The 13627-nt window shown below is 29.8% G+C and overlaps 1 protein-coding gene across 1 annotated transcript; it reads right to left on the bottom strand.

Moving 5' to 3' along the window:
• Positions 1-84: 84 nt before the first annotated feature.
• Positions 85-975, bottom strand: LOC7489268 (CLAVATA3/ESR (CLE)-related protein 46). Its single transcript, XM_002314155.4, has 3 exons — positions 707-975; positions 461-528; positions 85-343 (listed from the first exon to the last, which is right to left on the bottom strand). The coding sequence occupies exons 1-3, from the start codon at positions 915-917 to the stop codon at positions 266-268; spliced, it is 357 nt and encodes a 118-aa protein (XP_002314191.2). The 5' UTR covers positions 918-975; the 3' UTR covers positions 85-265.
• Positions 976-13627: the final 12652 nt, after the last annotated feature.

The following is a 13627-nucleotide window of genomic DNA, read 5'->3' as shown; positions in this document are numbered from 1 at the left end:
GCTTGATTCTCAGAAATCAGGGGGTGAAGGCAAACAACACCACCCTGAGAAAGCTAAGGTTTTATCGAGATGAGAAACGTGCAATTTCTTCATCGAAAATTGTTCTAAGATAACGAATCTAAATTAATTTCATCTTTTATACAAGCATGAAAACCAAGGAATCAGGTTTTCTCAACCTAAATGAATACCAGCTGATATTCTCATGCTTTAATAGAACACCGTGGACCTCAGTCTACTTGCTGTGCTAACAAGTGCATCTGTTGACTCATTGCTTAGATGGTGGGTTGCGATTGCCTACTGGGTTGGGTCCTGATGAACTCTTATGAATCCTCTTCTCTGCAACCTGTTTGGGATCATAGCATGGATGCAAATACCACAAAAAAAAAAACAGGTGAAGGCATAAATCATTTGCATTAAGATTGATAACAAATACATGTAACCTGAACACTGAATTCCTTACCCAATTTGGTAAGTCGTCTCCCACGTGTAATTTTGAGGTGAGCTGTCGAGGCTTCAGTTTGAAATGAACTGTGGCAGCAGAGGCATGATAATGCCAACCATTAGAAATTGTGACAGAAATTTGCTGCAGTTAATTGGTTACGTGGAGAATTATGCCTCACCCACTGCTGAATCACTATAGGGTTCTGACAATGTATAATTAATGAATATAATAATAAAAGGAGAGGAGAGGAGGGATGTTGCTTGCCTGCTTCAATAGCCTGAACCTTGATAATGGATGGGAAATGTTGTTGAGAAGCTACAAGCAGAAGCAATGCCAAGAGAAGATGGATGGTGAAAGTCAACCTACTCATCTTGGGCTTGAAAGGGTGCGTGTTGCAAATGAATGGAGAAGCTTTATGTGATAGTGGTTTAGACGAGTATGGAGTATTTTTATCTACTGAATTATCAGTAATCATAAACAAACTTGAATAAAATGCAGAGAATGTTTGGGAATCCTATGCCATTACATGCTGAATTGATAAGATTAAGAAAATGGGTTCCCCTCATTATGGGTTGACTTCTTCTCCGTTATCATTACTCAGTAATCATTGCATCCATGATAACTATACAAGTACTTTGCTACATCATTTTGTTTTTGAGTGCTTAAACCATGGATTTTTTATATTAAAAAAAACACACATTTAGAAGAAAGTTAGTACGGAATGATACAATTTTGAAAAGTTTTTGAAGAAATAGCATAGTTTTTAAAGTATTAATGTTTTGAATTGTGGTTGTTAAAGAACTGCTATTTAGAATAACGGTTTAAATAAAAATCATGATTCTGAATCACGATTTTAGTGAAATCATTATTCATAATAACGGTTCTTTAACAATTACAATTTAAAATCATAGTTATATAATCAAATTGTGATTCAGAATCGCGGTTACGATGCATATATAATCCTCCCTTTTTTTCTTCATAGTCGACGCTTTTGCAAAATAAAAAACTCTAGAAACAAAAAAAAAACCAAGAAAAACCACCCTCCAATCGCTCAAAACGCCGTTCAATCCTCCACCAAAACACCAGAATCATCTTTTACTTGTCTCCACGAGTCTTTCTACCATTTTTTATTGTAAACCGCCAACCCAAACTTTCATTGATAGCCTTCTTGCCACCACAACTGATGAAACTGCCACCTAGATATAAAAAAATCAAGGTAAAATATTTGCATTATCTCTTAGTTTGATGAGTTTTATTATTGAATTGATAAGTTTTGTGTTTTGATTTAATTAGGTATTTGTGTCATGTTTGATAATTAGATGATTTTAGGTTTTGAATGTTGCAATTATGTGTTTTTAATACAATTGATGTTATTTATTGAATCAATTATGTTTGAATTAGAGAAATTAAGGTTTAAATTGATTATTGGGTTACTTGTCATATTTAATTATATTGTTTGAATTGATATCAATTTTGTATGCAATTAGATAGGATTTGAATCAATTAATGTTATTAATAAAGTTATGATCGAAATCATAACTACTAGAGTTTGCGTTGATTTTTTGTTAAAAATAATTATGTTGAAGATTTTGTTCAATTGAGATCATTTACTTTTTAATTGGTATTCAATTGTTGTAATTCATATTTTTTATTGTAAAAAATATTCAATTGACATTTTGTAAAAATTGTTGTAATTTAAATTTTGCAATTAATTATTTTTTATTACTATTATTATGGTCAAAGTAATAGCAATTATTGTTTGTGTTGAAGTGTAAGATAATTTGTTTTTAATAAAATAAGTATTTTTTTTTTATAGAATATGTCTTCAAACTTAATTATGTTATGTCATTATAGTAGTACTATTGTTCATGATACGAATAATAATATCACTTATATTTACAGAAGTATTGTGTTCTTGAATGATATTAAAGGCATGTCATTTGATGATACTAAAAAAGTTATATGTGGAAGACTTGAGTTGAATTATAATGATACTGAAATAGATATCACTTGGAGGTGTCTTGTTGAGGAACATCAATATCTTTCAATATCGATTGCATGTGATGTGGATTTTAGAAATATGATGGAAATGTCCGTCCAAGGTAGAACTAACATGATTGAGTTGTATATGAGTAGCCAACCTAAACTTAGTAGCTCATATAATATGAAGCATGGAGATACTAATATATCTATACTTATATATGCTCGACACTTAAGAATTATCACATTCATTTGGTGCTCGTACATCTAGGACATTGGAAGATAGTGTTATGAGAATTTGTGATGAAAATAAGATTAAAACTGCATATTATAATCAAAGTTGGTATGACTCTTCCGATCCTAGTGATAATGAAGATGAGGGTGTCATTGGGTTTAGTTAAAACATCAGATGATGATGATGATGATGATGATGATAAGGCCTCCTGTTTGGAAATCTGGTCATAATACTAGAGTTGATGACATGGTTTGTAATGTTTGGTCTATTTATCATAAAAAAAATTAGTTGGTAATGGTGATCTGGTTGTTGGACAAAATTTCAGAACTAAAGATGATTTGGTGAATGTTATTAAGCAATGACACATTGCACATTCACTTAAATATCGCGTTCAATGTTCAAACCATACACTTATTCTATTATAATGTGTTCATGCACATGAATGTTAATGGTATTTATGTGGGGGATACCGTAAAAGGTTAGATTTATTTGAGATAGCAAAGTTGAAAGGTAAAACACACATGTATCAATACATACATTAAAAAAAAAGACCATAACCAACTTGATACTAAATTTATTGCATCAGCGGTTGCAACCTTTTCTTTTATTTACAGGATTTGGATAAGATGTATTGTAGATTCTATAAGTTGATACCGCTTTCAGATCATGTGATCCTATATGTCATGCGATCCTATATGTCATGCAAGCAGGTTTTTATTACATTATATGTCTTCAACACATAGAGATGGATCATGACTTGCTCACGACACTAATTGAGAGATGGGGATGGGAGACTCACACTTTCCACCTTTGTGTTGGTGAGATGACACCTACATTGCAGGACACTACTATTATGCTTGGCTTGCCTATAAATGAGAGAGAACTTACTCTCTTGGGTATCCAGAATAAGGTCACTCTATGCGAGTGTGCATTCGGACGAGTTCCCTCTCATGAAATATTTAAGAGGAAAGCTTTATACATGAAATGGTTTTGGGAAAACTTTTTTGAATTACCCAATGATTATGATGATGAGATCCTCCAATGGTATGTCAATACATACTAATAGTTCAATAAACATATTGATTTGTCTATATTTGATTAGAATTTGATGTTTATATTATGCAGGTATGCTAGATCGTACATGCTTTATATGTTTGACAATATACTTTTCACATATCTTAGTGGGACACATGTTCCCTTGTTCTACCTACCACTGCTAGAGGATTTCCAATCCATTCCACTATATAGGTGGGGTTTAAGCATCTTTGTATATTTGTATAGGTATTTATGTCAAGCTAGCTTGGAAAAATCAAAGCAGGTTGGAGGATGTTTATTGCTTTTACAGGTAAAATAAATATAATAAGTTTGTTATTTTGTAATTATGTTTTTTATACTTGAGTTAGTTACTAATTATTGTATGTCTTTTTTGTACATAAAGCTATGGTCGTAGGAGCATTTACACTTGGGGCAACCATGAAATAAGTCTAGACTTGTTATGTCTATATAGGTTTTGGAGGTTGATCTACAATTTTCATTAGGATACAAGTAATATGTTATTGAACATACAAATTATGTTTTTTAGATTAAGAATATTTTTAATGGAAACCTTATTTAATAAGTTTCATTGCTTATTTATTAATAGATAGTGTGATAGTATATATTTTGAAATTAATTTAACCCATGTTTTGTTATTTTATCATAGCGAGTTAGATAAAAAGTAGTCAAATCAGGTAAGTTGGTAAATTATGAGAAATAAATAATTGCTTGCGTTGATGTTGATAAATGGTGAGAGAATATTGTTTGTGTTGATGTTGGTAAATGATGAAAATTATTTACTTGCGTTGATGTTCAATTTTTTGGATATTGATAAATGTTGGGAAATAATTAATTGCATTGATGTTGGTAAATGATGATAAATAATTGCTTGCGTTGATGAGAAAATATTGTTTGCATTGATGTTGGTAAATGATGAGAATTAATTGCTTGCATTGATGTTCAATTTTTTGAATATTGATAAATGTTGGGAAATAATTGTTTACATTGATGTTGATAAATTATGAGAAAATATTGCTTGCTTTGATGTTGATAAATGATGAGAATTTATTGCTTGTGTTGATGTTCAATTTTTTTGGATGTTGATAAATGTTAGGAAATAATTTTTCATGGATTGATGTTGATAAAAGATGAGAAATAATTGCATTGTTGATGTAGAATTTTATGTTGTTGGTAAATAATGACAAATAATTCCATAGGTTGATGTTAGTAAATGATGAAAAATAATTGTTTTGTTGATGTTTCAATAGGTTGTGTGGAATCCTTATTCAGAAGATGATATAATAATTGTTTCTGTTATATACACATTGGTCATGGACTTATGGACATCGGTAGTTCCCCTCATATTTTTAAGCTTGTTGAGATGTATTGCCCAGACCGTGCATGTGATAATTTGGCTTTAAGCGACATATTCTATCTGACATAGATACGAGCGAACAATTGCATTTCATTAGTTGTTCGGGTAGGCACGGTAATTATAATTAGATGATCCACTATCTCCAGTATATATCGATGTGCGATGCACAAAGAAATTTTATTTTTAGAAAGGTGCATCCTGTAATTTTTGAGGAGGAATACATGTATTAACACCTGGATATAACACGTTAAATCATTACACAAATTCCTCCATGCAAGGAGATGGAGTATGAGCCACATGCACATCAGATTTAAAATGTTGTAAGTATTTATTACTTTTTATAGGTTTTGACAAAACTGTTGCATTTTATTTATGGATTAATAATTTTAACTTGCTTTATATTAGGTTTGACAATTGTTACACGATGGTTGGCGTGTTGGGGCTGATCTTCGTGATCTCAATGATGATAGATTTGCTCGTTATTATGCATTTTCTTGGTTTGAGACATGTCGTACTACACTTAACCTATTAGGAGAGACATTGAGCCTAAATGATGAGACCACACAAACAGGTGGAAGTCGTGCTATTGATGAAACTGGTCTATCCACCCGTCGTCGCAAAAGACATAGATAGACTCAAATGTATTATTATGTTATGTTATTTTTTTAGTTAAGAGTTATTTTTATTTTTATTACTTTTGTAAATTGTTTTAGCTAATTATCATGTTGATTTTAAAGTTGTCATCTATATTATGCATTTTCATACTTAATTTTATATAAGCGTGATTTAAAATTGTTAGTTAACAGGTGAACATGTGAACAAGTTGTTTAAAATTTCAAATCATCCATTAACAACATAAAAATACACATAAATAAAAAATGTTTTAAAAACACCAATATTAATTTGGTATTATAATTAACAAATAAAATTAATGTTAAAATATTGCACTTTCAATTATAGGTTTGAGGTTTAGTAATTTAAGGTTTTGTTTGGGCTTAGGTTATGGTGGTTTAGACTTTGTTTTATTTAAAATTTAGGGTTGGGTTCAGATAAAAGTTGTGCCGATTGACATGACTGTTATTGTCATTAGCGGTTGATTAATACAACCGCTAATGAAAATAGTGGTTGTTTACAAACGTTATTACTATTAATGGTTGTTAAATAAAATCATGTTTTTCAATAATGGTTAAGTCAAAGTGTATTATTTTTCAAATACTTTTCTCTTATGTTTTATATCTTAAAATCTTTTATCAAACTGTGCTAGTTAGATAAAATACCATAATCTATGCCGTCAGCATTGGTGTAGGGATCTTTCAATGCATATTGGATAAATAAATCAAGCGTTGTCTTTGTTATATATATAGTTTGGCTATGGAAACATACTTGTTTGTTCTTTAATTTAACTAATGGAAAAAAATACTTAAGAAGTTGACTAGAGCGGAAGCACTTACTAACAAATCTTTTCCAGTTTGGTAGCACTAATACTCAATGCAATGCTTACAGATGAAATTGTTAGTGGATGGATCATGGATGTATTATTTGGGATCCTTCCATAGTGCTTTCCAAAAAAATAAATCAAAAGCATCATTTCTTATATAATTACATGCAATTCAATTAATATAATTGCAGTTTAGCAAATACTAGTTAACCCATGCTAAGTTACAGTTCAATAAAAAACTTTTTGAAAGTGAAAGAAATATATTTAGGTTACAGAAAATAATTTGCTAGACTCAACATGTCAACTTTGAAATCTATTAACTCGATTTCTTATCTAACCTGAGTTTAAAATTAATGCTGATGAGATTGACCTTGACATGACCTAGTCGACTTGACATATCCAAAAAAACTCATGTGATTAGTATAAAGTATGGTTTGGCTTTAACAAATTCAAGATGATGTCTATTTTATTTTAATATTAAGACGACGACATATTGGATCAACTCGGTATTTACGGCTTAACTTGTTAAACCTTCGACGTGATCATGGTCTCCACTTGGATTAACATCCTTTTAAAAAAAAACATATGTCTATTTAATGATATGATAACAAAAATAAACACGTAAAATTGAGTATCAATTAAATACCAAGATATGTTTTTGAGACTGCAATAATCTTAAAAAAAAACTAAAATCAATTCAAAATGAATCAATATTGAAGGATGAAACTGAAACAAAAAAAAGTAAAAAAAGATTCAATCGAAAGAAAAGAATTGAAAGATGGAACTTAAAAAAAAAGGTTTGACCTAGTGCGTCAACCTTAAAATCTCTCAGGCTATCTCCTTGTCGAACCTAAGTTTAAAATTAACCCTCTTAAGAGTTGCCTTGACATGAACTAGTTGACTTGACGGATTCAAAGACAACTCAAATAATCGTTAAAAAACACGGTTTGACTTTGAAAAAATGAACTTGGAAGGATTATGGAGGGATATATTGATGACATGCTAGTGAAGAGTATGACCTTTAAACAACATCTCTTAGACTTAGAAGAAGTATTCATTATACTTAAACACCATCAGATGAAATTTAATCTTTCTAAATGTGTTTTTGCTATCAAAGGAGGACAGTTCTTAGGTTTCATAGTAAGCAATAAGGGAATTAAGCCTAACCTAGAAAAGATTCAAGTTATTCTTAACATGGCTCCTCTTTAATCATGGAAGGAGGTTTAGGGCCTCATAGCAAGATTAGCCACCAACAATAGATTCATAGCTCATCTAGGGGAGTGTACTCTATATTTCTTCAAAACTTTGAGAAACATATCCAATTTTGAGTGGAATCCATATTGTTAGAAGGCTTTTAAAAAGCTCAGAGTTCAATTTTCATCCTTCGAGATATTGTTTCAGCCTAGGGAGAGTGAAAATCTTTTTTTATTATTTAGGTGTGTCAAACTCAAAAGTGAGTGTTGTTTTGGTTAAAGAGGATGAGAGAATACAATGTCCAATTTATTACTCTAGTCAAACCCTCGATGATGTTGGAACTAAATATTTAAAAGTGAAGAAGGCGACCTTCACTCTAGTAAGCACCTCTCAAAAGCTTAAGCCATCTTTCTAAGCACACCAAATCATAGTGCTCTTAGATCAGCCTCTACAACATATCCTTCATAAGCCAGAGATGTTTAGGCGCCTGGTGAAATGGGCCATTAAATAACTAAGTGCTCTTCAGTACAAACCCTGGTCGACTATAAAGGGTAAAACCTTGATAGATTTCATTATTAAGTGCATTTTAAAGGTTTTATGGACACATCTGAATCCCTATCCTTAATCATAACTTCCTTTACTACACTAAAAGTGCTAGTAGAACAACCTCTAATGATCCTTACTTGAAAATTATATGTTGATGGCTCTTCCAATGTTAATGAAAATTGAGCTAGGATAGTACTTGTTAATCTTGAAGAACAAGTCTTTAAATATAGAGTTCATTGAGTTCCCAACAATGAATATCAAGTCTTTGTATTTCCATACTTCACAATGCCATGAATTTTGTAAAGAAATGTGATCAATGTCAAAGATTTACCTCAATCTCTCGTCAACCATTGCAGAAATGATCACCTTAACCTTTCCATGGCTTTTTACTTAATAGGGGATGGGCATCTTAGTTTTATTCTGTAAGGCCACAAATAAAAGATAGTTCATTTTGGTGGCTGCCAATTATTTCACCAAATAGGTTGAAACAGAATCCTTAATAAACCTCACCACCAATAAAATACTTCTATTTTTCTGCAAGAATATCATATGCTGATTTGGACTTCCTAAAGTCTCGATAATAGATAATGGGACACTGTTTGACAACTATAAGATGATAGAGCATTGTCAAAGACTTCATATTAATTATAGGTTCTCTTCAATTTCACAATATAGTTGGGGTCAACCATGTGTTGAGCCCATAGTAACGTGGATCTAGCAAAATTTTCAAACCCAATACACTTGGGCTCACCTATGAGCTGAGCGTAACACTAAGTTGGTCTAGCGAATTTCCAGACACAATACACTCGGGTTCAATCATATGCTAAACCCAAGGCAATATGAGTCGAACACATTGTCAAACCTAATACGCTCAGGTTCATCCAAGTGCCAGACCCAATACGTTTGGGTTCAGCTATGTGCTGAATCCGAGACAACATGGATATGGTAAGATGTCAAACCCAATACACTTGTGCTCAACCATGAAATAATTTTCTAGACTAGGGTTTTATAGTCAAGTCCATTTAAGTGTTTATAAAAAGCAAATGATGGAAGCAAATAGTTTATTTATCCTAATTTCATAAAATATGCAATAGTTTTTAAATAAGAAATCTTGAGAGTTATCTTTTATGGGCAAAAAGTAGGATATAAGATAAAAAAAAAAGACCTTAAATGATAGAAGTTTTATAACTACTTTCTTAATTTTAAGATAAGTAATACATAAATTATTTAATATACAGAGCATGTTATATAGTGATGAGAGATTTCTTCATGAAAATTGTATTATGTTAAGAGGTTTAAAGGACTATTAATATATGTATAATCAAATCTAAGGATTATAATGGATGATAAATCACTAAAATGTGAATTTATAATGTTTGATAGTTGTTTTAGATATGAAATAAGAAGATTTGTAAATAAGCATCAAAGCTAAGATTGGTGGGTTTAGGTGTTTTGTAGAGGGTCTATGTCTAACCTTAATATTGCATTGATTAGGTATATTTTTAGTGTAAGTTTTATATGGGTAAAAAGCTTATGATGTCTAGTTTTTTTTGTTTGTAAATAGGGAATTGATCCAATACTTGTAGAATGATTTAGGATTACAAGATTAAAGGATACACAAGCTACCTCACAACTGCTTTCAAGGGTAATTATGACATTGGCTATAATTTATGTAATGGGACCTTTGGACAAGTTATATATGGTTGGAAAGGTAATTGAATCTAGATCATAAGCCAAAAGTGAAATGAGATTTCAAGTATTCTAGATAGAGTTATAATTAATTAACTAGATCATGCATAATGGATTAATTATTCTCGTCAAGTGTAGTGTTTAGGGTTTGAAAAGATTAAGAACAAAAAAGAAGTACATGTATTGATTTTGAATTAAATGAACCTATAATTTAGTTATTATTTGTTAGGGTGTTAAGAGTTTTGATTTTATCTAAGTACTTTTTGGATTTGCATATCAAGTAAGAATCAATCATAACAAATGTATTATAAGGAGTTCTATGAAAGTGAAATTATGATTGCAAAATTGAATTAAGTATGATTTTGATTTGTTTTAATCCTCTTGTGGATTAATCTGAAGAATATAAATATGATTGACTCTATTTTGGACTTAACCTTGAAAGTTATGCATTTGGCACTTGTAAACATGTCTATTTAGAATTTGATGTTTAATCATAGAATAAAATACAATTCATTATTATTGTGGTTAAAGTAACTTTAGTCTTTTGACTTGAATTTGACTTTCAATATGAATGTGAAAACTATATTTATATTTAAAAAGTTACAATTGAATTGTTGAAAGTTTAAGAATGGAACTTGTGATAATTGTTTTGATACTTTGAATCTTAAATTGATTAGTTGAAAATTTATGAATGATCTGTGGACGTTAGTTTTGGGAATTGAAACTTTGAAAGAGACACTACTTAATGAATTGATTTTTGAGATATAAGTATAAGTTTTAATATCTTTGTCATAACTAAATTTTGACCCTCAAACTTTTATCAATATTTTTATAAAAATTCAAAAATATTTGTTTCATAAAAATTCAATTTGTTTCCAAATTTTATCCATTTTTAATATTTTCATGATTTTTTATTATTCTTACACACTTTGCATATTTTTAGAGATTATTATAAAAGAGAATAGAGAAAAACAAAAGGAAGGAAAGTTAAGGCAGCAAAAATTAAAATAAAAGTTTTTTTTTAATTTTAGTCATTTAAAATAAATAGATAAATGTATTTCTCCAACCTAAATCTTATTCTATTATAAATACATCTTTCAATTATTTTAATGAAAAACATGTTTTTTTTAATTGTAATTATTGTTTTCTAAACAAAAATCTATGGAATCTTAAAAGCCATATAAAAGATCTATTAAAAAAATTTAAAATTTAAAATTTATTTTAATTGAATAATAATGAGCTTTTTTTCATATTATGTATATAATAATTGAAAAATATTGTTAACATTCATATAAAAACTTATAATATTATTGTAGAACCATGGAGAACTTCAATAACAATTAAATATCATGTTAATACTTTTTTTATGGTGCATTTATATCTAAACCTAGAGAAAAAAAATATAGAAAAGGAATAGGTCCAAGCGCCTAGCGTAATAGAAGAAGCTCCAATACGAGCAGGCCTGCAAAGTTAGGCTCACACGATTGACCTTGTTTTTGTTTTTTTTTTAAGGGTGGATGAATATTTTTTTGAAAAAAATTTGATAATGCACTATCTGCTTGCCTAAATTTCGATCACTAGAAAGGTGACTGAAAAATCAAGTTGGCTTTTTTCCACTAAAAAATCCTTTGTTTTTACACATTTTCATCTAAAAAGACATTAAACACCCTCAATACCATAATAAACTTGTTTATCAATTAAAAACATCTTTAGACTAGTTAAAAAATATATAAAATTAAAACTGAAAAAAATATTTTTTAACCTCAATTTATTTTTTCCAATAAGATAAGAGCTTTAAAACACCTTAATAAAATTCATCTCGTCGAATAGAATTCATTTGACACCTATATCATCTCTTTTTGTTGCTGAAAATTGGTTAACCAACAACCTTCTTTATCTTTCACTATATTTTTTTATGATTCTCTCTCTTCTCTCAAGATCAAGTACTGAAAATTAAATAAAATAAAGTTCTAGATCAAAATATGAAAGTTTCAAAATAAATATATCAAAAAAATAAAAATAAAAACATTAGAGGCAAAAAACTTTGAAAAGGCACTAAATGTACCATGGAAAAAAATAAAAGAGACAAAATGTCTCTCTCTTTAATAATGTTGGTCTCTAAATTAAAAACATTTCACAAACAACATAATAAGATAATTTTTTTTATATAAAATTAAGCATTAATCCAATGCTAAGTTGCTATTTTGAGATTGAAATAACTTAATTAAAAAAAAAAATCATGAATGCCAATTTAAAGACAAAGCAATATGAAATGACAAAAAGTTTTGTGATCATAATAGAGAAATAGTAAAAGGAAGAAAAAAGAGAAACAAAATGCTTTTGTGATCATAATATAATCAAACACTTTTCTAATCCAATCTTTTCTCTTCAATGCTTTTCTGCGAGCCTCATTGTTTTGATCGAAACTTGAACAAATCCTTCATATTCAAATTAGTATGGTTATTAGGAATATTATTTTACAGCAATATTTTAAAATATAGATAAGGTAAAATGATTTCAAAAGATGACAGGCTTAAAGAAAAAGCACAGCTAAAAAAGAAGCAGACAAAAGGAGGTTGAAAAGAGAAAGCGAAAGGATTTGCCATTTTGAATTGAAAGTGACTGGCCAAGACAACTTCGATTTTTGTTTTCCTTGACAAGAGAGCAGGCCGGCAGGGACTTGGGATACAGTGCTATCCTCTTCCGCCACCGTGTTTGTCGCCACCCACTGTTACCTCGATCTAAAACACTCCTCTCTTTCTCTCAAGAATAACCCCCAGGGGTTTTACACTTGAACTCCATGGACATGAATTTTGCTTCCCAATTAAACGAAGTGCGTGAAAATATTGACCTGAATTAATTTTGTGGATAGATCATAGACGGCCAGCTAATTGACAATATCGTTGAAAGAAAACATTTAATTTGATAGAAGTATAGTGTTTTTTGTATTAGTATATCAAAACGATCTAAAACATATAAAACATATTAAATTTTTACAAAAAAAAATTGAACTTTTTAGGAATACGGTTTGCACCGCATTCCCAAACGATATCTTAATTTTCGTGTGTGATTAGTGGTTTTTAAAAATATCACACTATATTATAAACATTATTTTAAAAAAAAAATAACACAGTTAGGTAAAAAATTGAAAGAATAATATATGTTGAAAAAATATTTAGAAAATCTCATAATTTAAAAATAATTATTTTTTTTAATATCGTTTTTGTCCACCACTGTTATTTCATGGTTGTTTAGTTATATTTCAAGATGCATATTTTTTTAAAAATTAATTAACCTAAACTAAAGTCATCCCAAGATTTTATGAAGATTTAATTGTCAAAAAATAGCTACTGTTTAATTACTGTAAAAATAGCTACTATTTAATTACTGTAAATTACTGTCAAAAAATAGATTTAATGGTCAAGATTTTACCACTGTGTTAGAACTGTAAAATACTCTTACATCGCAACCCTCGCTAATTACATTTGTCCACTACCACAATTGCGTACATGTAACACAAAACAACTGACAGCGCGGTGTCTGTTTTCGCAAAATGACAAGTTAGGATGGAAAGAAGGCACTGGCGATGGGTCCCATCCCACGCTGCATGTTCAAGAAATATACACGTATTCCTTTTTCTCTTCTCACTTTGGCCTTTTGCTTTTCCTTTTTGTTTTAAATTTGAACTGTGTT

The sequence above is a fragment of the Populus trichocarpa genome, chromosome 9, assembly GCF_000002775.5.
Source record: "Populus trichocarpa isolate Nisqually-1 chromosome 9, P.trichocarpa_v4.1, whole genome shotgun sequence".
Taxonomy (NCBI): Eukaryota; Viridiplantae; Streptophyta; class Magnoliopsida; order Malpighiales; family Salicaceae; genus Populus; species Populus trichocarpa.
The sequence above is the reverse complement of the archived record's forward strand: the minus strand, read 5'-3'. Positions and strand labels throughout refer to the sequence as shown.

What these genes read in the sequence shown, in the direction of transcription:
- LOC7489268 (XM_002314155.4), bottom strand. Translation starts at nt 917, where the DNA reads ATGATTACTGATAATTCAGTAGATAAAAATACTCCATACTCGTCTAAA. An exon ending in GGTTCAGGCTATTGAAGCAG is followed by an intron (nt 529 to 706) that starts GCAAGCAACATC and finishes CTGCTGCCACAG; the next exon opens with TTCATTTCAAACTGAAGCCT. An exon ending in GAGACGACTTACCAAATTGG is followed by an intron (nt 344 to 460) that starts GTAAGGAATTCA and finishes GATCCCAAACAG; the next exon opens with GTTGCAGAGAAGAGGATTCA.